The sequence below is a fragment of the Anolis sagrei genome, chromosome 1 (genome assembly GCF_037176765.1).
Source record: "Anolis sagrei isolate rAnoSag1 chromosome 1, rAnoSag1.mat, whole genome shotgun sequence".
Taxonomy (NCBI): domain Eukaryota; kingdom Metazoa; phylum Chordata; class Lepidosauria; order Squamata; family Dactyloidae; genus Anolis; species Anolis sagrei.
In genome coordinates, this window is record NC_090021.1 from 68201124 (window position 1) to 68227934 (window position 26811).

At 39.1% G+C, this 26811-nt stretch overlaps 1 protein-coding gene across 2 annotated transcripts; it reads right to left on the reverse strand.

The window, feature by feature from the left end:
- On the reverse strand, nt 1–25611 carry PNLDC1 (PARN like ribonuclease domain containing exonuclease 1). Of its 2 annotated transcripts, XM_060753669.2 has the most exons (19): nt 25506–25611; nt 21520–21574; nt 21344–21417; nt 19862–19895; nt 19629–19752; nt 17734–17819; nt 16216–16316; nt 15083–15162; nt 14471–14608; nt 13497–13566; nt 12416–12501; nt 12173–12228; nt 10111–10175; nt 9556–9609; nt 7609–7651; nt 6202–6301; nt 5650–5825; nt 3552–3650; nt 1–170 (listed from the first exon to the last, which is right to left on the reverse strand). In XM_060753669.2, exons 1-19 carry the CDS (start codon nt 25579–25581, stop codon nt 98–100), a joined length of 1590 nt encoding a protein of 529 aa, XP_060609652.2. In that variant the 5' UTR covers nt 25582–25611; the 3' UTR covers nt 1–97. The 2 variants fall into 2 exon arrangements, with proteins under 2 accessions (XP_060609652.2, XP_060609653.2); XM_060753670.2 differs by lacking the exons at nt 19862–19895; nt 21520–21574; nt 25506–25611 and having other exon boundaries at nt 21344–21415.
- Nucleotides 25612–26811: the final 1200 nt, after the last annotated feature.

The window sequence follows — 26811 nt, forward strand, 5'->3', positions numbered from 1 at the left end:
AAAATGCAAATTATTTTATTCCGCATATGACTTATGAGGTGGGTGGGTGGGAAAGGTGAAGCTGCATAAAGAAAATATGTTTCCAACAGATGATCTGTCACACAGCACAACTGGAGGAGCCTCCAAGGAAGAAGGTTAGCAGAGACCAAGAGGCCACAATGCCACAAATTCTGGAAAGAGAGAAGAAAGTTTAGAACACCATCAGGCTCCAGAATGACCATTTTGATCTCTAAAGTTCCATATCCATGTTCATAGGCACAAGCAATATGGTGCTTCATTCTACTGCCAGTTCAGAATATGTGACCTTGCAATAACACCTATTTCCACTTCTAAATTATTGAAAATAAATAAAAAAGAGATAATACAGATATAATATTTTTTCCAACACCACTCAAATAATAATTTTGATATAGAATCATTTTTTTCCAACACCACTCAAATAATAATTTTTTGCATAAAATTAGCTTATGGCTAGTGAATTATTGATAATGAACAATTAAAATAACTAGGTCATGTTTTATCTGTCTCTCTTTTTTGTTTGATTTCATGTTCTTTTGCTTTGGGTAGAATAACTTTAAATACTAGGTTCCATCCAGGTTAGGAAATAGTCAGCAGCTGTATTCAGAAAGGTAGCTTTTCTCCCAGGATTGCGATCTGGAAGCATATTTCATAAAACAAGCAAACATGTAAAAATTAAAACAAAACCTAATGCTTTTTTCCCCGTGTCAGGAGTGAATTGAGAAACTACAAGTTGCTTCTGGTGTGAGAGAATTGGCCATCTGTAGGAATGTTGCCCAGGGGACACCCAGATGTTTTGATGCTTTACCATCCTTGTGGCTTCTCCCCTGTCCCCGCATGGGGAGTTGGAGCTGACAGAGGGAGCTCATCCACACTCTCCCTGGAGTCGAACCTCCGACCTGTTGGTCTTCAGTCCTGCTGGCACAGGGGTTTAACCCATTACGCCACCAAGGGCTCCTTAACCTGATGCTAGCATGAAGGCACAAGCTCTATATCAAATAATTCTGCTATTTATTTATTTATTTTTCTGTATTTCTTCTGAACTGAATCTTTTACCCACAGGACATACGTGATACTCTGCCAAGTTCCCAAAATTGGAAATAAAACAAAAAATACAGAATTGGAAATACCAAAAATATCACTGTGGTTTGATTGAAAGTTTTTATGGCAAAAATGTCAGAGGAATAAGGCTGAACCCCTGAAGCTGCATAAAGAAAACATGAAGGATAAACCATCACTCACTCCATTAGGTTTCCGGGAGAATCATTTTTTTCCAACACCACTCAAATAATAATTTTGTGCATAAAACAGTTTGCACTGAACAATCAGAAAGGGAAGATGCCATTATCCCAGCCACCCATATAGATTATTCTCAAACATTTCAGATTTCAGAATAAATGATACTCAACCTTTCATTTTTTATTGTTGTGCAAAACAAAAATTGCAGTGACTGTTGTCCACTTATCTATGATGGGAGGGCAGTGCTCACTTTCCTGCAGCAAGGATGGCCAACTTGTGGCTTTTCAGATGTTGATTCAGTGCAATTCCCAATTGAATTTCACAATGGGTTAATAGAAACTATGGGAAGTGCAGTCTAACACCTGGAAGACCACAAATTCTCTACTCCTGATTTACAAGATTAAGTAGTCATATTTTTGGTTTGTTTTCCTTGCCTGCTCTCTTTGCAGAGGAAGAAAATCAGACTTGATAGGTCTGGAAAGAATGGGGGGGGGGGGGAGTAGAGTGGCACAAGGCAAACACTACAGCTGTACTGATGAGGATGCACTTCTAAAGCCAGTTACAAAAAAGTAATGATCCCCTGTGGATACCAAAAACTGTTGATGTTGAAGTCCCATTATATACAACAACCTAGTAAATGATGCACCATTTATAAAATGTCATAATCATGGTTTGCTTTGGAGATTTTTTTTGTGGAGGAATATTTTCAAGCTGTGGCCGGTGGAATCCATTGATACAGAATCAGTGGATAAGGAGGACCAACTATAAGCCTTGTGAGGAAAGAGAAGCAAATGTCAGTATGAGACACACGCCTAGGCTATATTTCGACAATGCTTCAAACGTTGTTTTTTTTGGGGGGGTGGGGGTGGGAAATGACAATCATAACCTTATTGAAAAGGGAAAATGATGTCATAGCCATTTGGCAAAGGTGAATCTCCATGAACATCTGGAGACCATCTTTTGATAACCACTAGTTAAGAAAAGGCATGACCTTATTAGAAGTCAGCCCTCTGAACAAGTGATATCCGTAAGCATTCATGTAATGGCACACAGGTAACTTAGCTGTTAAACTAATTAACCATGTCTTTGAACTGCCATGGACGAAGACATGCCATTGCATAAAAAAATATTTGGCTAGCAGAGTTTTAAAGATGTTTCTTTGAAGTTGAAATTGAAATTGCAGTTGCCCAAAAATATATACTCTCCACTGAAACCTTTTAGTTTAAAATATGCACAGAGATAAAAATAAAGTCTTCTTTGAAAAAATACATATCTTGTTTACTCTCAAACATCTTGTATTAATTCACCATACGGACACATTTATAGATAGGATGTGATTTCTATGTGTTGAGAACACAGGGTATCATTCTTATTCAATAGTCCATAGTACAAAGTATAATTGTACTCACTGCTTCTCAAAGCAAGCATGTAGTAAACTGTTCTGCATAAGTCCAAATGACATCTGCTCTCATTAAAGTCCAAAAACATACTGATTCTAATGAAGTCTCTAAAGCATACTTCTCTACTGAAGCTCAAACATATACTGATAACAAAATCAAGTCTTGAGTCTGAACATGCTCAATACAATCACATGTCTATAGCCCCTCCAACACCAAAGAGGTCTGGGTTGTTGTAGGTTTTTTCAGGCTATATGGCCATGTTCTAGAGGCCTTTCTCCTGATGTTTCGCCTGCATCTATGGCAAGCATCGTCAGAGGTAGTGAGGTCTGTTGGAACTAGGAAAAAGGGGTTTATATATCTGTGGAATGACCAGGGTGAGACAAAGGACTCCTGTCTGCTGGAGCTAGGTGTGAATGTTTCAACTGACCACCTTGATTAGGATTTGATTGCCTGGCAGTGCCTGGAGCAATCTTTTGTTAAGAGCTGATTAGATGTCCTTGTTTGTTTCCTCTCTGTTGTTGTGCTGTTCTAATTTTAGAGTTTTTTTTAATACTGGTAGCCAGATTTTGACCACCAAAGAGGTCAGTCAAACTGACAAATAATCATATACATATAACACAGGTTAGCAAATATATACATTAACAAATAAGTAGTGAAGGCTTGGGAGGTTGCTATTCCCAACACAAACCACTCATTGAAATTCTACGATTTGGATTTCATTGGAAGCTCTGCAGAGAAACCCTAGAAAAAGAGCAGGGAAGTGCTTTACATGAGCTCAGATCTTATTGTGGACAGATACAGAAGGCCTAAATCAGAGAATGCCTGTTGGTCATTACTAGCATTATAAAACTCTAATAATTAACTACGATTTCAAATAAAGTCAGTTTTACTTACTGGAGGAAACAGTTCACTTCTGGGGCATGCCTCCAGTAGTAATACAGGGAAATCTGTAGGTTGGGATGGGTTTTATATTCTTCCAGCACCATCCTGATGCTGTAAGAATTGAAAGAAAAAGGAAAAAACCAAAAGCAATTTAATAATTTCTAAAATGCAAATGCTAACTAGGGCTAACATTTCCACAAAGCATTACCCTCCCACTGCTAATAGCTCCTTCTATGGTAATGGGTAATTTTTTTTCCTCAGAGCAATGAGAAAAAAAACCTTTATAAGTACTGACTAGGAGTCCATCTCCTTACCTAAACTAAGAGCAAACATATTATGTATAAATGATTGTTATGTAGCAGGGAGCTGGTCTTAATTACAAGATGGGGTAACATTCATCATCAATAGAATTTATTCAACTAGATAACTATGTAATGATCGCTACAGTTTTACCATGTAAATAATACAACAAAGCTCATTTTAACAAGAGAACTACTTGAAAATAAACAAAAGAAAAATTTAAAAAATCATAGGTTTAATAAACACAATAATAAATATGGTTACAAATCTAACATGTATTAAATAAGTTGTCTAAGGCTTTCATGGCCTGAACCACTGGGTTCCTGTCAGTTCTCTGGGCTGTATGGCCATGTTTCAGAAGCATTCTCTGCTGACATTTCGCCTACATGTATAGCAGGCATCCTCAGAGGTTGTGAGGTCTGTTGGAAACTAGGCAAGTGAGGTTTATATATCTGTGGAATGTCCAGGGTGGGAGAAAGAGCTCTTGCCTGTTTGAGGTAGGTGTGAAGGTTGCAATTGGCCACCTTGATTAGAATTTCATTGGAGCCCTAGCGGCGCAATGGGTTAAAATCTTGTGCTGGCAGAACTGTTGAGGTCCTGTCTGTCATGAGAGATGCCTCCCACAAGATGGTAAAACATCTGAGCATTCCTGAGCATCGTCCTTGCAGATGGCCAATTCTTTCACACCAGAAGCAACTTGCAGTTTCTCAAGGTGCTCCTGACACAAAATTTAGCATTTAATGGCCTTGCAGCTTCAAAGCCTGGCTGGTTGCTGCCTGGGGGATCCTTTGTTGGGAGATGTTAGCTGGCCTTGACTGATTCTTGTCTGGATTTCCCCTGTTTTTTGAGCATTGCTCTTTGTTTACTATCCTGATTTTAGAGGGTTTTTAAAATACTGGTAGCCAGATTTTCTTCATTTTCATGTATTCCTCCTTTCTGTTGAAATTGTCCATATGCTTGTGGAGTTCAGTGGCTTCTCTGTGTAGTCTGACATGGTGGTTGTTAGAGTGGTCCAGCATTTCTGTGTTCTCAAATAATATGCTGTGTCCAGGTTGTTTCATCAGGTGCTCTGCTATGGCTGACTTCTCTGGTTGAAGTAGTCTGCAGTGCCTTTCATGTTCCTTGATTCGTGTTTGGGTGCTGCCTTTGGTGGTCCCTATGTAGACTTTTCCACAGCTGCATGGTATACGGTAGACTCCTGCAGAAGCGAGAGAATCCCTCTTGTCCTTTGCTGAATGTAGCATTTGTTAGATTTTCTTTGTGGGCCAAATGAAGAATTCCCACTTGCCTCAAGCAGACAAGAGTTCTTTCTCTCACTCTGGACATTCCACAGATATATTAAACCCACTTGCCTAGTTTCAAGCAGACTTCACAACCTCTGAGGATGCTTGCCATAGATGTGGGTGAAACGTCAGGAGAGAATGTGTCTGGAACATGGACATACAGCCTGGAAAACTCACAACAACCCACTAATATGTATGTGTTCCAATAAAAAGCTTTATATTTCATGTTGCTTTATCAGCAATTCTGTCAATAAGATCAGGGAAAATGTTTAGGATCAACAATATGTTGAAAAAATGTTTTTGAACTACTCTTGGATTTGCAGAAATGTCTATTAACTCCAGAAGATGTATGCAGCTTACTAAACACAGCAAAAGTAGCCATATCTAGCACATGAGCTGAATCCACCTTGATTTCCAATGTTTCAGAAATGAGACTCTCCCTCTTTGAGGCAATAAACAGCAGGAAAGATCAGCTGTATAAAATGACAATTTTGAAGGCAAGGCGCATTAGTATTTCAAAGACTTACTTTTTAAGTCTATTGGACAGCAAGAGAAACTGGTTCATTCTTAGGCGTCGCACATCAAACCTGCAGAAGATTCTTAATTCCCGATGGATTTGCTCTTCATTCACTCCAGGCCATTTTTGTACGTTAGCTATCAGAAGCGGGAAGTGTTTCGTATGGTCATCCAGGCCAGAAAAATTCTGAGAAAGTAAATAAATAAAATTAAATTTTCATTTGCTGATGACCTTATGTTGTGTGTGTGTGTTTATGTCTGAATGCAAATTCTGTTAGGAAAATAGTCTCTCTTGCTTCACCAAACTGGATTCTGTTGATAAAAGAGCGAGCACCAATCGCACAAATTCAAGATGCCAATTGTATTAACAGTATTATCTTTTGCTTCATATCAGACCCATACAATCCACAAACTATTCCCACCTTTGAAGGGTCATTGTCCCCCATCCTGTATCTTTTTTTCCTTAGGACTTTTCCACACAGCAGCCTTTAAATAATTTATGGACATTTAAGTAGCTTCCCTGCAGGTTGGTAGTCAGGTTCTTTTTTGCATTTCATACTCACAATTTTCTGAATCCTAGATCGCATAAGGTTCACCTGATTCACATGTGAAGACAAAACGTTGAGGTACTGGGAAAAAGAGGAGGCAGCCCTTGTGTGATCACTAGTTTAAAAAAGAAGGAGGAGGAATGAGAGGAACTTATTTTTAACAACTTGATTATTGTAAGCTGCCTTAGGAAAAAATGGTAGATTTAATCTTATTTATTTATTTATTTATTTATTCTATTTGTATTTTGCCTTTCTCTAAACTGAAGGGGACTCAAGGCAGCTTTAAAATATGGCAATTATTTAATGCCTTTGAACAACAAACAGTTAAAATACATTAAAAGTTAAAGATTTAAAATTAAAATTAAATCCACATTAAAAACATATAAAACATTAAAATAACTATTAAAAATCACGTTATCCACAATTGCCATCTGGGGCCATTCCAAAAGTCATTGCACATAATTCCGTAGCTATTATTGAACTGTAGTTAATCTCTAAAGGCTTGACCCCAGAGCCAGGTTTACACTTTCCTTCTGAAGGCCAGGAGGGAGGGAGCTGCTCTGATATCATTGGAGAGGGAGTTCCACAGCTGAGGGGCCACCACTGAGAAGGCCCTGTTTCTCGTTCTCATCAGATGCACCTGCGAAGGAGGCGGGACCAAGAGCAGGGCCTCCCCAGATGACCTTAATCTCCGAGGTGGTTCATAGGAGGAGATACGTTTGGACAGGTAAGCTGGGCTGGAACCATTTAGGGCTTTATAGGCTAAAAGCAGAATTTGAATTGTGCTCGGTAGCAGAATGGCGGCCAGTAGAGCCAATGTAAAATAATACGCGAAGGGACTTGGGGCGACTTACAACAAGCAGTAATACAAAAATATAAGCAATACATGATTAAAAATAATACCAAAAATTATCATTTGGTACAATTTAAAATACTATAAGTATAAATAAATAACAATTTAAAAGCCATTTATCCTGTAAAAATAATCTAAGCATATATCACCATTTAACCAGATTTAAAATATATTACATGACTAGAGAAATAGATAAACAAGGAAATTTATAGATTATTATCTACATAATTTCTCATTGATCCTTCCTGCCTTCTGTAGTTATAATAAGAAAAAGTTTGCATTTCTATTTCTTCACTCCATCTGATTTCAGAAAGAAGGGTATCCTTCTAGTTCTAATTTTTAAAAACCACTAAGTGTCTATGCTTAGATTGTGTAAAGTTTTTTAAAATATTCCAATAAGTCATTCATAGGTCACTGCTATGTCTGGATCACTACGGTGTATGAAAACCATAGCTAAATTTCCTCATGCACATCGGTGAAAAAAGTTTTAAAAAAAATAAAAATGGGGGTTGTGGAGAAAGAAATTATGGTGATTCTTCAAGAAAAATCTCATTGGAATCATCACTTACCAAGACATGCTGCAAAGAAGCAAATGGGCAATTTTAAGAAGAACTAGAAGGAAAAACAGTTCCATGGTTATGTCTATAGTTGAGTACAAACAGACAACAACATAGGAAAAGTGACATTTTATAATTGCAGCAATGACGTATGTACGTGAAGTACCACAATCGTTTCCCTTTCTTTTAGTGCAGTGAGTCCCAATCTTTGGTTCTCCATGTGTTTTGGACTACAGATCCCACTGTTCCTAACAGCTGGAAAGCTGACTGGGATTTCTGGGAGTTGAAGTCCAAAATAACTGGAGGACCAAATGGGAACCACTGTTTTTGTGAATATACAAAATGCGGAAATATGATTTCAAATCACTAGGGCTTGATTCGACCTCATGAAGTGGACTGTTTCTCTGAGATGGATTATATGAAAACAGGCACATTTCTCGGTACACTTGTTTCCATTGCACTGAGATAAAATTCCATAATTATTAAGAAATATCCATATGGTGATGACTGCACTCAGATCTCTTGCTTCCTATTTTTGCTGATGTTCCATTTTCATAGCAGAAGCTATGGGTTGCAGATATGCTTAGCTGTGTTTGAGGGAGATGGCAAACAGCAATCCTTACTGTATTAGGCCAGGTAGAACCAGCAGTCTGTCACTCAGGAATGTCCTCTAATGCTACTCTAGCAAAGCTTAATCCTTTAACTTTAGCAACAGAGCAGATACCTCATATTAGGGATAGTTTTGTTTTTTTAAACTTTGAACAGTTCTTTGGGATCTTCCTCCTCTTCCCCACAACAAGTTTAATACCTGCCAGGAGAATGTGAATGTATATTATTGTTGTTTAAATAGTTATTTTATGGTGCTTTGTATTTATTATTGATGTGTTTGGATTGTTGTTTACACAATTTTAATATGTGGTAATTCGCTTTGAGTCCCATGAGGGAAAAAAGTGGGATATAAATAAATTATTATTATTATTATTATTATTATTATTATTATTACCTGAAGCATGTATTTTTGCAAGCTGGATATTGTCAATAAATGACATAGAATATCCAGTACATTAAAATAGGAAACATGGTTTCTATGGCTTGGGTGATACTGACAATTTTGCTTAAGTTTGAAAGAAATTAAAATTGAGAGTGACAGCACTTCTAATCCTTGACCCAAAACAGGCAATTTTCTGAGAAAAGGCAAAATGCTAGTCAGTTCCAAATTTCTATGAAAATGTGGAACCTCAATCAGTGGCTGAGATTCCCTCCAGGGCACACAGAAAACTGGGTGACTTGGAAGGCGATGAATAGACTGAGCTCTGGTACCATGAGATGCAGAGCCAACATTAAGAAATGGGACCACAAAGTGGAGTCTACAACATGTGAGTGTGGAGAAGAGCAAACCCACAGCTACAATGCAGCCTGAGCGCTGCCACATGCACAATGAAGGACCTTCTTATAGCGACACCAGAGGTACTCCAAGTGGCCAGTTACTGGTCAAAGGCCATTTAGTATAATGCCAAGTTTTAAAACTTTGTTTGTGTCTTTAAACACATTACAGCTGTACCCTCAATTCACTTCTGACACGATAAATAAATGAAAATATTTATTATAGCAACTTAAGTTTAAATGTGAAACCTTGTCAAACAGGTTAACAAATGTACATTCAAGGTCCAAATACAAAGACCTGCGGTGTTTGTTCATGGAGTACCTAAAACTGATGGATCAGATCCAATGGGCTTCAATTTAATCCCATTTATTTATTTATTTATTTATTTCGCGCATTTCTACCCGCCCTTCTCAACCCCCAAGGGGGGACCCATGAGATAACACACTAAGTTGTGAACTCAAGGAGGTGGAGGATTTATATAAAAGAAATAGACCGATAAACACTTCAAATTGTTTTATAGAGGAGTACAAATTCATATGGACAGGAGTAGTATAAGCTAGAAATTTCACCAATACCTGATCCGCAGAGGAATGCATCATACGCTGCTTCATGGAGACACGTCTTTGTGGCTGAAAGGTTTGATCAAAACAAAAAATGCAAATTTTTGCAAGGTATTCTACAGAAGGACTTTGAGACCAAATCATATTGTTACCAAAAGATCAAAAGAAACATTTTTCCTTTTTTTACTTTATATTGTCATTTCTCTCCTCTAAAGCATAAATGCATTGAGACAATTAGGGTTAACACATACTAATCCCAGGACATTACCGTCGAATCTTATTATGAGGCTCCAGCATCTCTAGGAGTTTCTAGAAACAGATGTATTTTGAAAAAGCACAAGTTTGTTACTCTTTCTTTAATTCTTGCGTAATAAAGAAAATATTATCATATGGTAACCATGTCAATTAAATCTATTCCACTTTCAGGCTACAAAGCAACAAAATATGGAAAATCCAAAGAGGGGCATGTGTTTTAGAACTCTAGATGGAATTTGAACTATATAATATGTATTTTACGTATACTGGTTTTTGACCAGAAGACAAGAGTTTGAGTTTTATAAGCGTATTTACCATATCTGAGGCAATCCCCCGAGTGAAAGATTTCTGGACAAGACTGGTTTGTTGTATTTATAGCACTGTTGAGAGATAGTGACTGTTTTCAGTTCTCTTTATTTATGTGACATTCTCATCAATCCTCCCTGCCTGCTTCTCAGTTGAAATACAAAAAAAATCAAGGAGAATGGTTTATATTTTTATACTAGATTAGATGAGGTAAGGAATTATAGAAACAAGATAATTATTTCTGTGTTAGCTATTCTGCCACACAAAACATATTTAAGTTAGGTGATAAGGTGGTGTTTGAAATGTTCTTTTCTGTCATTTGCTTTTAACAAAAAAATTATTTCTCTAAACCTCTTATTTTTCACAGTCCAATGATGATGATGATGATGATGATGATAATAATAATAATAATATTCACAGAATCATAGACTCATAGAGTTGGAAGAGACCTCATGGGCCATCCAGTCCAACCCCCTGCCAAGAAGCAGGAATATTGCATTCAAAGCACCCCTGACAGATGGCCATCCAGCCTCTGTTTAAAAGCTTCCAAAGAGGGAGCCTCCACCACACTCCAAGGCAGAGAGTTCCACTGGTGAACGGCTCTCACAGTCAGGAAGTTCTTCCTCATGTTCAGATGGAATCTCCTTTCTTGTAGTTTGAAGCCATTGTTCCATGTCCTAGTCTCCAGGGAAGCAGAAAACATTTATATTCCACCTTTCTCCCAATAATCAGAATGAGGATAGCGTATAACATATTTAAATTATATTTCTTTTGTTCAAAGCACGACATGCCTCTAAGGATGACAGAATTATATAAACTGCTTATCTACTTGTGGCTGTCTAGGTTTATCATGATATCTTCTGCATGAGGAACTGTCTCACTCAAAAAACAGGTCTGAACTATTAGACAGAAGTCACATAGTCTGGGCATCCATCAGATGTCAACCTAAGATGGAAACGCTTCTCATCGAAATGGTCAGCTGTTTTGAGGATAGGGTCTAAAAGCAAACCAGCTTTTGAATTCTGGAAGGCTAAACTGTAACTAATGCTGAATGAAATGTGACTATAGGCAGTTCTCAAGTTACCAACAAGATATATTACCGTATATACTCTAATATAAGCCGAGGTTTTAGCCCTTTTTTTAGGCTGAAAAAGGTCCCTCAGCTTATACTTGGGTCAAGGTTATTTATTATTTTGCTCTGGTTGTTGTTGTTGTTATCATTATTATATTTATTATTTTGCTCTATTTATTATTGTCATTATGACATTTATTTTACTCTTATTATTGTTTTTATTACATTTATTATTTTACTCTCTTTAATAAGTAAGCACATTTACATTGAAGAAGGTTAGAATAATGGTTTAATCAGAGTTGGACTGTCTTATCTTAAATAACAGTTTTATGTAAATATTTAAAAACATTTAACCTACTGATGCCTCAATTAATGTAATTTTATTGGTATCTATTTTTATTTTGAATTTTACCAGTAACTGCTGCATTTCCCACCCTTGGCTTATACTCGAGTCTACATTTTCCCAGGGTTTTTTTTTTTGTGGTAAAATTAGGTGCCTCGGCTTATATTCAGGTCAGCTTATACTTGAGTATATACAGTATGTAGGTTTGTTCTTAAGTTAAATTTGTATGTAAGTCGGAATAGGTACATTTTTAAGTGTAACTTCACTACTATATATAGTGAAGCATAGGGAAACATTAACACCCCTTTGGTGTTTGTTTTGCTGTCTGTGCCCCTGTTCAGAGGATTTCACCTCAATTTCCATCCCTGTGTGAATTGGATTTTGGATCATTTGGCTTATTGTGGAAAAAAAATATTGGTGATAAAACTTCCGTGGAGAACCTTTTCCCCCATGGTAACTTTTTCAATAGTGAATTTCCCTTCTTAGGGGTAGGTTTCCCTCACTTCCTGTCTCACCCCATTCATAGCTATGGGTTGTTTGTAAGTTGGATGTTTGTAACTGGGGGCTGCCTGTATTAGTAAGAAACAATAAAAAGTCAACATTCTTTTTCAAGCACAATGATAAAACCCCAAAAGAGCTTCAAAAATATGACCTACCTGCAAAGCCCTTCATAAACTTCTGCAAGGGTAGAAGCTTGAGGAAATGGAAATTCCTGTTTAAAGAAAAAAAGAATTAGTTTCTATGGTTTTAAAAGAGTTGAAGAACTGTACAAGATAAGAAGAAAATCTACAGCCAGACAAATAGGAAGTGACTCTATGTTGTTTTAAAAGGCCTCTGGTGGGGCTCATTTTGGCACAGTGGGAGAAGCAAGAGTGATGAGCTTGGAGAATTAAAGTTACCTTCCAAATGGACTTTGCAATATTTTTTGTATCAAAGATGATGGGAAACAGAGTATGTATGTTCTTTTTAAACTCTTCATAGTTCTCTGAAAATGTAAGCAGAAGGAGGTGGAGGCAGGGAGAGAGAAGACAATGAACCTAAATTGTTAAAATACAACTCATGAAGCCACCATTGCTAATCTGATCAGAAACTAGAAATGATTCCTAAAGTCAAGATTGACAAAATGTGGCCATGTGGGCTTGGCTTTTTTCAGACCTCTCCTTGAATTGAGGAATCCCCCAGCAAATACAATCTAGATTCTCATTATATTGCGACTCATCCCTGTACTGTTTATAGGGCTGGCTTTAGCGCAGCAGGTTCAACACCAGCTGTAGTCAATCTTGTCAGTCAAAAGGCTGCCAGTTCGAAGCCGGGTCAGGGTGAGCTCCTGGCTTTTAGCCCAGCTTCCACCTACCTAGAGATTCAAAAGCAAAATGTGATTAGATAAATAGGTACCACTCATTAAAAACGGAGGAAGTATTCTGAGGTACCCAGAGGAATGCCAGCAATTCAATCCAAAAAGAGGAAAGAAATTATGAACTAGCACTTCGGCAGGGAGATGGAGCGACAGCACCGGCCAATGGCCGGAAACAAGCACAACACCTTCCAAGATGCCGAAAGATGGGGGAAGCCAATATATATACCTCTTATCTATGTATAATTGTCTGTGTAGTTGTGTATAAAATGGCATTGAATGTTTGTCGCCTATGTACGTTTTGTGATCTGAACTGAGTCCCCTTCGGGGTGAAAAAGGTGGGATATAAATGAATAAATAAATGTCAAAAAATAACCCTTAAAAAGCAGGCACAGACCACCAACTATTTCTTTTAGTTATCTGGTTTTTTTGGCAGACCATGTGGCTTCTGGAGTATCCCAGAAGCAAAACATAAAAAAGGTTCCTGGCTAGCTGCAGTACCCCACCCCCGCCCTAAATGAAAGTAAGAAGTGGAAAAGGATTATCTAAGAATTAAGAGAAATTATTCATCACCAAAAGAGAGGATACAAAAGTCTCTATGTGGTTGATGTGTGAAATGTCATTACCAGGAAGCGGGTTGTAAAATTTATCATGCAGGTGCAAAAGATCCATCATCATATTGTGTCCCACCAGCGGCTATAGAGAGAAAAAAGACACAAGATATCACTAAACCATCAACCAAACTACTGCATCTCCATACTGGGCCATTAAAAATGTAAATGCTTGGTTCTGCATGATTTGCACCATTTTGCTAATGACTAAGGGGAGGATATGGTCATATGGCCCAGCAACTTATTTTAATAAAGAGCCCCTTTCCCTAAAAGCAAAACACAGACTACAAGCTGAGCAGTTCTAATTTGCAGACAGAACAAGTACAGCATTGCATGACTTCAGGATCTTTGTGGGAGTTTCTTTGGTAAGCTTAAGGCATCTGGCATTTCCCTTGGGTGCAAAATGTTTATAAATACAGAAGAGAACAATTTTAGCTTTAATTTTCCACATGTAAAAAACGGGAAATGGCACGCACACTTCCAATCAAGTCTGTGTAATCCAATGAAAAACAATTCCATGTAACATGTTTGAAAACATATACACGCCATGAGACAGCTGAAGAATAAACACAGCAAGGTAGACATTTTATAGTCCTAAATTTTTATTAGCATATTATTTATTTATTTACTCTATTTGTATCCTGCCTTTTTTTACCCCAAAGGGTACTCAAGGTGGCTTTACATATGGCAACTATTCAATGCCTTTGAACAATAAACAGTTAAAATACACTTATGGTAAGTTAAAAATTAAAAGTAAATGCACATTAAAACATATAAAACATTGCATTCACTATTAAAATCACGCCATCCTCAATCATAATCCGGTGCTGTTCCAAAGATCAATTTAAGAATTATGTACCTACTACCATCAGTCTTCTTAGATGAAAAGGCATCTATTGTCATGAGCTGCTTAAGCTCTTGCCTAATTATTAATTTATACTAAAAGCAGTGTGTGTGCATTCCTTTTTTAAAAGGAAACTGGGACTTGCCTTTTTGACTTTAACAAGTGCCTGGAAAAGATTGGTAAAGCCCTTTGCACAGAGAATAATTTTCTCTTTTTGACAAGAGTCATAGGAAGTGTTCTCCAGCAGCCAACGCTGGCGCGGATTCATCTTTTTCACCAGCACCTGGAAGAAAACAACACAAATACATTTCTGTGAAGTTGGAATATTATATCTTGGTTTAAATCCTGTTGTCAGTCTTGAACACTGTAGTGTTCATCCAACAATATATTGAACGATCTATCAACATTCAACAATGTATTGAACAGATTTATTGAGTAGACGAAGTACACGCCAGCTAGAAAGAGTCAGCATGTAAACACAGCCTTAACAACAGTAACACTTCACTGCTTGCTATTATTAACTTACTTTTAAATCAAACTTTTGAGTATATTTATTTACTATGAATAATACACATTTATTCAAATGAATACATAAATAAACTTCAGAGTGCTGGTTTAAAAAGCAGATCTCTACCATGATGGTGAGACTGTGTTATCAATATTTAGACTCAAAGCTCTCAACATGGAAACCTGGGGCAATGGCAGAGACAAGGAGTTCACAATCCCACAGTCAGATGCTGTAAAGTTATACACTTACTTTATGATCTCCTAAAGGGATAGTCCAAATATCTTTAATAGCTTGTCTTAAAATCAGCTGCACTTCAAACATCTGGAAGCCTTCAAAAAGAAGTAATAAAAATAATATGGCGAGGAGCTGCATATGGTAACCTTAGGATATTTTAATAATATCAAGATTTTTGTGTGTGTGTCAGGAGCGACTTGAGAAACTGCAAGTTGCTACTGGTGTGAGAGAATTGGCCGTCTGCAAAGACATTGCCCAGGAGACGGCCGGATGTTTTGATGTTTTTAGCATCCTTGTGGGAAGCTTCTCTCATGTCCTTGCATAGGGAGCTGGCAGAGGGAGCTCAACCCACTCTGCCTGGATTCGAACCACTGACCTGTAAGTTAGCAGTCCTGCCAGCACAAGGGTTTAACCCAAAGTGCCACCACGATCTCATAATATCAAAATGGGAAAAGTGAAAAAATGCAGAAAACTAAAAAGTATTTTAGGGAGCAAATCATTGCAATTTGATCATCACTGATTAGGTTTTCCAGGGGAAGCAACTGAAGCATTATCAAATTATGTAGGGAGCAAGTTTCAAGAAAAACAATCAGGAAACGAATAAATTGAAAGCAGGGCTTTTCTGATTAATCTTATTTAACACTGTGAGCCAGTTCAACCATTCAAGAGATATGGAACAATCCTCTTGAGGATAGTCCTAAGCCTTCTCATACAAAAAAAATATATCTCCCCACATGTTGAAATACAGCTTTCCAGAGAACAGAGTTATAACTTCCCCTTAAAAGTGTTAGTTTTATACTGAAAATAAGAATTTGAACTTTATGCCTTCAATTCCCGCATGTGAATTTAGAGATGGTACATGCTGAACATGCTGAAGAGGTGTATATAGAAAGACTCTTATTTGATATGATTCTTTGTAATGAGGAATTAACAAAAAGAGGAAAACACCATCCCTGCAAGGATCAAGTTAAGTATATTACAACCAAAACTGCCTCTTAGTAGATAAACACCAAAGGAAATAAGCAAAGAACTAAAACAAAGAAAAAAGATAATATCTCAGGGAAAAAGTGAGAATGCCATACACTCAATCAAGGGATTATGGGAAGTGGATTTTAAAAGTGAATGAAGCGCTATATCACATGTCTTACCATACAGATTGTGCAGAACCATAGAATCTTTATCTTCTGCTGAAGACACCCAGCAAGTAACTTCTTCAATTACCTTCTTCAGCTTATCTTTGCCAAAACCACTTGAAGAAGAACAAGACACACGTATGAAACTGTGCTCTATTTTGAACTCAGCATTAACTTGCTTTTTGAACCCCAAGGTTTGCAAAGGATATCCCACTCTGGTTGACAATTGAGGCATCCTGATAAGACCAATCCTACCATTAGGCAGAGTGACAGTTCTGATTTAGGGCAGAATTTTTAATGGTTTAATTTGCCATTCACAGCTTTAACTTTTCTAGATTAGAGAGATTTGATTAATATGTTCTCTTTAGGTCCTCCAGATCAATTCTATGGTCCTCATTAAGTTGCCTTGGAGGATCTAGAGCAGTGGCTCTCAACTTGTGGGTCCCCAGATGTTTTGGACTTCAACTCCAAGAAATCCTATTGGGAGCTGTAGGCCAAAACACCTGGGGATCCACAGGTAGAGAACCAATGATCTAGAGATTCCTTGTGAGATGTTAACTCAGTTTAGGTCCAGATTATCAGAATGACCAACTCTTTTTACAAACCCGCCAGTCATCTACGATTGACAAGGGCCTTCTTTCTCTCTCACCACCTGCTTGCGCTTTTGGTGGGAACACGGGAGAGGGTCTTTTCAGTGGATTCTCTCAGACTGTGAAACTCCCTCCCAAGAGAGACCATCATAGAATAATACAGTGGGAAGAGACCACATGTGCCACCTCGTCCAATCCCCCTGCCATGCAGGAAAAGCACAATCAAAGCAGTCCCAACAGATGGTCATCCAGCCTCTGTTTAAAAGCTTCCAAGGAAGAAGTTTCCACCCCATTCCACAGGTCAACAGCCAGGGGTTCAAACAGGAGTCCCCCGGCACCACCTTATTAACAGCACAATGCCTTAATGGTGTTTTGTTCTCCACAGCCTCACCAAGGGGAAGTTGCAAATTGTTATGGCACTAGGACAATCTTTGGCTTCGTCTCCACTTTGACGAATAGAAGGCATCAGGAAAAATGTAAGCAAATACATAGGAGATATGGCAACAGAAAGAAAGCAAGGAGTGCGAATATGTGAGGTGTGAAAAGTTTGAAGCTGGTCATTGAGAGAACAAATCTTGTAAGCTGTTAGGAAGGGAAAGGGAAAGATACCAATGATAAATGACTGGGCAAATGTTAAGGAAATACTTAGGGAAAATGGGAGACAATGTTCAAGATCCTGCAGAGTGGAAGCATAAAATAAAGGAGTGTGGAAAAGACACCACAGTCCATGGAAGATAGGGGGAAGCTGGGAATACAAGAGACTCAGGGGAAAAAAAGACTGCATGGTATTGGACCATTCTTAAGGTGGCTAAATATGCTACATTATGTAATATGTGTAGGAGAAGCTGAGGAGTAGAATGGTTCAGATTGTGGCAAACATGCATATCAATTCACATTAAGGAAAAATCCAACTTCAAAAGCTATTGGCACAGGGCTGCTATACCTACGGACCATCCAGCTACCAGGTACAAGATGCTCCATTTTTTTCTCCTGTGTTTCATTCATGTATGGAATTCCATCTTTAAGAAACTGAAGAAAGAGAAAGGGTCAAGTTACACAGCATGCTGTTTTGGTGGAATATAGGGTCATCCCTGCCCGTCTTTTACTTGGTGGTCTTTGTCCTCTATTTAATTTAGGTAGTATTCATTGAATTTCAACAACTTGATTTTGTTTTGTTTTTTTTTTAAAAAAAAAACAAGAGTTGTCTCTGTTCAACTGAGCAAGAAGGTTACAAAAAGCAACAGAATCAGTTCTGAATTGATATCTGTTGATGCAAGGGTTATCCTAAACACAGTTCCATCATTTAATGAAATGGGGTGGGGGTGGGGGGGTGGGGGGATGCCTTTCTACCCACTTTTGAAAGCACGGATAGCCAAAATGTAGCAATCTGTAGCTCTCACAATCCCTCAGTATTAGCTAGGTTGGCTGATGGGAGTTGCAAACCAAAACAGAGGATCACAAGTTGCTCACTCCTGCTCTAAAACCTTCCATAACTATTCTCATCACTAGTAGTGAAACATCATAATAATTAAAAAGGAGGTATAAAGGTAAAGGTTTCCCTTTGACATTAAGTCTGGTTGTGTCCAACTCTGGAGGGTGGTGCTCATCGCCATTTCTAAGCCAGAGAGCCGGTGTTTTCCATAGATGCCTTCTAGGTCATGTGGCCGGATTGACTGCATGGAGCACTGTTACCTACCTATTGATCAACTCATATTTGCGTGTTTTTGAATTGCTAGGTTGGCAGAAGCTGAGGCTAACAGTGGGAGTGAACCCCACTCCCCAGATTCGAACTGCCAACCTTTTGGTCAGCAAGTTCAGCAGCTCAGCAGTTTAATCTTCTGCAACACTGGGGGGTACCATCTTTTAAAACAGAGTAAAATTATGTTTCAGTCACTCAAATGGTAGATGAACTGGAAGTGTATGTAACAGCCCACCTGAAACTAAAGAAGGAAGGAGTACAACCTCCCAAAGTGATAGTTCTGTTATCAGTGTCTGTAATCTATCCAGTCTGGCCTCTTTAAAATAGTTGGACAGTTAAAAGCAAATCCCACGGCAGGCTAAGGTATCTGTTTCAGCCACAGAAAGGTGCATCTATACCGTAGAACTAATGAAGTTTGACACCATTTAAACTGTCAGGGCTCAATGCTATAGACACATGGGAGTTGTAGTTTGGTGAGACAAGGACTCTGACAGAGAAAACTAAAGACCTTGTAAAACTACAGCTCCCATGATTCTATAGCATTGAGCCACGGCAGTGTCAAAATGCTTTAATTTTAAAGTGTTGTAACATCGAAAGTCACCTTTCCATAACAATCAATTCATAGTTACACTTTAATAACCTCTGAGTATACTGCATTCCAAAAGAATTTAAAAGCAATAGTATTTTTTAAAAATCCTTCTGAAAAAGTTATTGTGTGTAACTTCTCCCCAGCTTAAGTCTTATTTGTCTAGTCCAGGGTTCCTCAAACTTTTTAAACAGAGGGCCAAGTCACAGTCCCTCAAACTGTTGGAGGGTGGGATTATAATTTGAAGAAAGCATGAATGAATTCCTACGCACACTGCGCATATCTTATTTGTAGTGCAAAAAACACTTAAAACAATAAAATAATTAAAATGAAGAACAATTTTAACAAATATAAACTTATTAGTATTTCAATGGGAATTGTGGGCCTGCTTTTGGCTGATGAGATAAGGTTGTTGTTGTGTGCTTTCAAGTCATTTCAGACTTAGGTTGACCTTGAGCAAGGGCTGGGTAAATGACCCTCGAGGGCCATATTTGGTCTTTGAGCCTTAGTTTGAGGACCCCTGGTCTAGTCTATTTGTAAAGGAAAACATTACCTTATTAAAGTCAAAACCATAGTGAGACAGAAACTGGATGCTTGATCCTTGGAAAGACAACTCAGAATCCATTTGGCCAAATGTTGTAGGGAAGAGGAAAAAGTTATATGAATGGGCCACATACCTGTAAAAGTTAATTGAAACGACTAAGCGTGTGGGCTTATAACAGATGATGCCCATAGGGAAGTCTCGAACATTTATTTTCTCATGACTGAAAAAAATACTTTACTTACTTAGTTGATGTTTCACGGCAAAATATTGACAAACCTAAAAAAAAACCCACACCAGACAGTCTCAGACACAGAGTGATGTTCACTGCCACTTGGCCTTTTACTTCTCTTGGATTTATCTATGCTAGAATCTTTCCAACCCTCTTAATAAGGAGCTCACATCAGAGTAAAACCTAAAGGCCATTTAGTTTTAGGTCTGACTATTGGCAGTTCACAGAAATGTAAAGTGTTTGATGTCAGCAGGGACACTGTTACCCATATACACTGGCTCCACAAATTCATTTTGGGACCAACTTCCTAAAATATACATTATTTCTGAGGCTGGTAAAGTTATGCAGGGAAACCAGTTTTAAACTTCTGTGTTGTTGTTCATTCCTTCAGTCGTTTCCAACACTTCGTGACTTCATGGACTAGTCCACGCCAGAGCTCCCTGTACCACTAAACAAATATGCCTCGAAGGGCCTAAATATTCCACAAAAAGGTGGTTTAAATTCCCATTCCCTTCCTCATTTTAATTCTTCATAACGGGTCTGCTTATATTCAAGTACTCTTAAACTGAGTACCCGTATATACTTGAGTATAAGGAGATGTAAATATAAGCCGAGCCACCTAATTTTGCCATAAAAAACTGGGAAAACGTATTGACTTGAGTATAAGCCAAGGGTGGGAAATGCAGTAGCTACTGGTAAATTTCAAAAATAAAAATAGATACCAATAAATTGCATTAATTGAGGCATCAGTAGGTTAAATGTTTTTGAATATTTACATAAAACTGTAGTTTAGGATAAGCCTGTCCAACTCTGATTAAACCATTATTCTAACCTTCTTCAATGTAACTGTGCTTATGTATCTTTCCAATAATAATAGAGTAAAATAATAAATGTAATAAAAATAATAGAGTAAAATAATAAATGTAATAAAAATAATAGAGTAAAATAAAGGAAATTTAATTATGACAGTAATAATAGAGTAAAATAATAAATATAATAATATTAATAATAGAGTAAAATAATAAATGTAATAATAATAAAGAGATTAAAATAATAAATGCAGTAATAATAATAGAGTCAAATAATGTAAACGTAATAATAATAGTAAATAAAGTAAAATAATAAATGTAAAAAAAATAATAACCCAGTAAAATAATAAATAACTTTGACTCAAGTATAAGCCAAGGGGGGCTTTTTCAGCCTAAAAAGGGGGTGAAAGCTGGGCTTATACTCGAGTATATATGTGGATTCAGATAACCCAGCTCAAAGCAGATCTTGTGGGATTTTCTGCCTTAATATTCTGGGATATAGGGCTGTGTGGAAGGGCCCTCAGAAACTACTCTCATATTATCACTTTGTAATATGGATATGGACCTTTAAGACAATCATGAAAGCAGGAAAAAAGTTACAACTACCTCTGTGATCCTCCTGTACATTTACCTGCCACACATGTTGCAGAACTTTCACTGAGTTTCAGAAACTAGAAATCACTCACCAAGCTGACTCACTGTAAATTGCTGAATACTCTGTCGGACTTTTCGATACCACTCGGCAGGTGAATCAAAGAGACTAGGAAAGAGGAGGAAATCATAAAGGACTTTCATTTTTGTACATGTTCACATTATTTCTGTAGACACATAACTGGAAATTCATTCAATCAGACAGGTTTACCTGGGCTGTTTCTCTGGTAGCACTGAACGTAAACCTGTGAATTCCATGTCAAGGCCTGCAAAACACAGCACACAAACTGAAACTCAAGCAAGGACACCACACTAGACCAAAGACAATGAGAAGGGGGATCTTTATGACATATTAATTTTAGCAAAGAGTTCAACCTGCTCCAACAGATTCCTGCTTTAAATTCTCTTCCCTTTACTCCCTTCAATAGAAATCTTATTCAGCCTTCCAAATGCTCCCACTTCTCCTGAAGTAAGTCAAATAATGTTTAAAAGATATATATTTTAGAAGTGTGCCCCTGCATAGTCTGAATGTAGCCCCCAGCCTTGCAATGGTTATATCACTACTATTAAATGGATTACAGTTCCTACAATTGCAACCACAATGTTAGATTTAAAAAAACATGTATGGCACAGTGAGCTCATTGTATCCTCAGGGGTTCTGTTTGGGGACCCCACATAGATATGAAAAAAATGCAAGAGATCATGCAACGTATTATTAAATGACGGCAACAAACAGCTTGCATATCCCTTATGAATTGCTCAAAAATTCAAAACTGTCCACATGGGTGGCTGAGACAGTGCTTCCTGGTAGATCAAGGTAATGAACCAAAATAATTAAAAACATTGCATATAAAATTATTGTCAAGTCTATGTGTAGAAGGCATTTGTTATTAATTGTATTCAAATAGGCTTTGACTTAGGACGACACAATCAAGGAGGGAGCTCCATACCATGTGAACATCAACCACCCTGCTCAGGTCTTGCAGACTCAGGGTCGAGGCTTCCCTGATTGAGTCTGGAACACATATCTGGAACACATGTCAGAAGTGACTTGAGAAACATACTGTAAGTGTATGGTATTCTGGTTTGTGAGAACTGATGTTGCCAAGGGGGTGCCCAGACGTGTTACCATCCTGCTGGGAGACTTCTCTTATGTCCCTGCAAGCTAGAGCTGACAGACAGGAGCTCACCCTGTCTTGCGGATTCGAACTGGCAACCTTCAGTTCAGCAACCTGGCCTTCAGGTCAGCAGTCCAGCCGGCACAAGGGTTTAATCCATTGCACCACAGCAGCTCCTATGTCTTGATAGTTTCCTATTACCCTTGATCTTACTAAGCATTACTGCCTTTTTCTAGCAGCTTGTGTCTTCTCATGATATGGCCAAAGTTGTGACAGCCTCAATTTTGTCATCTTGGTTTCAAGGGAGAGTTCAAGCCTGATTTGCAAGAGCATTTTTTTCACAGTCTCCACATAACCCTTCCTTCAACATATCTCAAATGAGTTTATTTTCTTCCTATACATAAAGTGTGCATGAAAGATAAATGTATTTTGTGTTGAGACTTGATAATCTCCGAGACCTCTCACAATATGCAATCAGTATTGGTGGGATTAATTATTCTAGGAATTTCTACATCGGAGGGGGGGGGGGGGGTCAAGGCTTTCTGGAACTCCAGCTGAATGAGCTGAAACTGAAGGAGGAGGAGCTGCAAGAGAGGGAAAGAGCCCCAAAAGAGAAAGAGTTTAGGCTGGAACAGCAAGCGCAGGAACTGGGTGTTCAAGAGAGGCTGGCAAAAGATGTTGTGTATTTTATTGTCTATGTTTTTTTTAATTGCTTGTATTGTTGTTTTATTGATTGTGTTGTTGTGTTTGGGCTCGGCGTCATGTAAGCCGCACCGGGTCCCTTGGGGAGATGGTAGCGGGGTACAAATAAAGTGTTATTATTATTATTATTATTATTATTATTATTAAGACAAACTGGCTAGGGCTGAAAACTTGATGAAGAATTACAACTTGCTGAAGGACCAAAAACTAATGCTGTCAACAACCAGCCCAGGTATGTAGAAGAAATAGGAGTCTCCAGCTAGACTACTGAACTAGGGATGCAGAAGCTCCTAGCCTTGTCACTAGTGACCTTTTTAGTAATTATTTCTCTGTGATGTATCTATATAAATTTTGTTTTGTTTAGATTCTTGCTCTGTTTCTTCCCAATGTAAGTTGAGAAATCATATATTTCTTATATTATTGGTTAATTTTTGATCATTTGTGATTACTTTTGAGGAAGATGTAGTTATGTTTAATTGTTGTTCACTCGTTCGGTCGCTTCCAACTCTTTGTGGCCTCATGGACCAGCCCATGCCAGAGCTCGTTGTCGGCCATCACCACCTCCTTCAGAGTCAAGCTAGTCACTTCAAGGATACTATCCATCCATCTTGAAGATCCAACCAGTCCATACTCCAGGAAATGAAGCCCGACTGCTCACTGGAGGATATTATAGGCAAAGATGAAGTACTTTGGCTACATAATGAGAAGACAGGAAAGCTTAGAGTTGACAGTGATGTTGGAGGAAATGGAAGGAAAAAGGAAGAGGGGCCGACCAAGGGCAAGATGGATGGTATTCTTTTTTCCTGCAGAAAGGAGTCCTTTTTGTTATACAAACAATACTTTTAAAATGTGGAACAACAGAAACCGGTATTGTGGCGCAGCGGGCTGAGTGTCAGCTGCATTAAGATCACTCTGACCAAAAGGTCATGAGTTTGAAGCCAGCCCGGGTTGGAGTGGGTTTCCAACCAATTGTGTAGCCTGTTGTCGACCTTTGCAACCCGAAATACAGTTGCATCTGTCAAGTAGGAAAATTAGGTACCACCTTAAAGTGTGGGGAGGCTAAATTAACTGATTTATGAGGCCATAAAGAAGACTCCAGCAAAGCATTCCAGCGGGGAAGCATGCGGGGAATGCGGAAGTGCTTCATCAGCATCGCAGATGGACGGTGAAAGCGACAGCTCCCCTGGCGTCCAGAACAAGTTAAATAGCTTCTGTGTATGTCTGTATATGTTTGTATGTCAAAAATTGGCATTTTTTTTGTCATGTCAGGAGTGTCCTGTTGTGAGAGAATTGGCCGTCTGCAAGGACGTTGCCCAGGGGACACCGAGATGATTTTGATGTTTTATCATCCTTGTGGGAGGCTTCTCTCATGTCCCCGCATGAGGAGCTGGAGCTGATAGAGGGAGCCCATCCGCCTCTCCCCAGATTTGAACCTGCGACCTGTCAGTCTTCAGTCCTGCCGGCACAGGGCTTTAACCCACTGTGCCACCGGGGGCATTGAATGTTTGCCATATATGTGTACACTGTAATCCGCCCTGAGTCCCCTGCGGGGTGAGAAGGGCGGAATATAAAAAGCTGTAAATAAAGAAATAAATAAAAATACTGAAATGAAAACAAAATATTATTTATAAAGGCTATTGTAATGTTTGGATGACACAATCAATACAAATGTTATTACTGTGTTGCAAAAAGAATATTTAAGTTTGAAATAAGATATCAAGCTATTCCTTCCGCTATTGCAAAAGCATCAAAATTATGAATCGCAAATATGCAGCTTGCATCTCGGGAAAAGAGAATTTTTCAATTTGAAGGTGTAGACTGCAAATTCCGAAAAAGACTATGGATTGAAAAAAGCATGTCCATGGATGGATGGTATTCTTGAAGTGACTGGCTTGACCTTGAAGGAGCTGGGGGCGGCCACGGCTGACAGGGCGCTCTGGCCTTGGTCATAAAGAGTCGGAAGTGACTGAATGAATAGACAAGAATTGCAACCCATCAGCACTTGTGGCTCTGAGTTTGGAGAAAGGTTAAAGCAGGCCTGGGCAAATTTGGGCCTTGCAGGTGTTTTGGACTCCAACTCCCATCATTCCTCACAGCCTCAGGCCCCTTCCTTTTCCCCCTCAGCCGCTTAAGCGGCTGAGGGGGAAAAGGAAAGGGCCTGAGGCTGTGAGGAATGGTGGGAGTTGGAGTCCAAAACACCTGCAGGGCCCACATTTGCCCATGTCTGACAGATAAAAGGGACAAAACAGGGCTGAATGGGCCTTGCCTCAGGAAACAGCGCCCCCTGTGGGTTGGCGCACGGAACTCCGCCTCAGTTCCACTGGCAAAGCCCAGCCTTGGGCCGCCTCCTCCTTCCACCCGCTATGGCTTTCCTCACCGACAAAATCACAGCTCGAGAGGAGCTCCTGCAACTCGGGCAGCTTGTCCTCGAACTGCGAGGCACAGACATCCATCCCGCCACCTCTCTGGAAGGCCACGCCTCCCACCCCTGAGAACTGGAAGCAGCCTCTTCTCCCTCCTTCCCTCCCTTGTAGCCCCACTTGAACTTTGCTATGGGATCCTGGGAGTTGTAGTTTGGTGAGGGATCCGCCTCCTTTCTTGGGCAGAGGCCTTCAAAAACTACAGCTACCAGGAGTCAATAGCATCCAGGCTAGCACAGAGAAGGGGAAACACCCCTGTTGGGTTTGTTTTGCAGTCTGTGCCCCTTTTCAGAAGAGTTCAGCTCACTTTCTGATCCTGGGCCCTTCCACACAGCCGTATATTTCAGTATATCAAGGCAGAAAAGCCCACATTATTTGAATGTGGATTCATATAACCCAGGCCCCTTCCACGCAGCTGAATAAAATCCCACATTTTCTGCTTTGGACTAAAATATATGGCAGTGTGAACTCAGATAACCCAATTCAAAGCAGGTATTGTTGATTTTTTTGCCTTGATATTCTATCATGAGAAGAAAGGAAAGCTTCGAGAACTGCCCCGGAATGTGGTGGAGGCTCCTTTGGAAGCTTTTAAACAGAGGCTGGATGGCCATCTGTCAGGGGTGCTTTGAATGCAATATTCCTGCTTCTTGGCAGGGGGTTGGACTGGATGGCCCATGAGGTCTCTTCCAACTCTTTGATTCTATGATTCTAAGACAATTATGCTGGGGAAAATTGAAGGAAAAAGGAAGAGGGGATGACCAAGGGCAAGATGGATGGATGGGATCCTTGAAGGAGCAGGGGGTGGTGATGACCGATGGGGAGCTCTGGCGTGGACTTGTCCATGAAGTCACGAAGAGTCGGAAACGACTGTACCAATGAACAACAACAAATTCTGGGATATAGGGTTGTGTGGAAGGGCCCCCAGAAGATCAAGATAGGAAATTTCACAATATCTACTTTGAACTGGGTTGTCTGAGGCCGCATTCAGATAATGTGGGATTTTCTGACTTGATATTCTAGGGCCCCTTCCACGCAGAGGAATAAAATCCCACATTTTCTGCTTTGAGCTGGAATATATGGCAGCATGGGCTCAGATAACCCAGTTCAAAGCAAATATTGTGGGTTATTCAGCCTTGATATTCTGGGTTATATGGGTGGGTGGAAAGTCCTTGAGATAGGAAGTCTGTTCTGCCTTGATTAGACCACACCTGGAATATTGTGTCCAGTTCTGGGCACCCTAATTGAAGAGAGACATTGACAAGC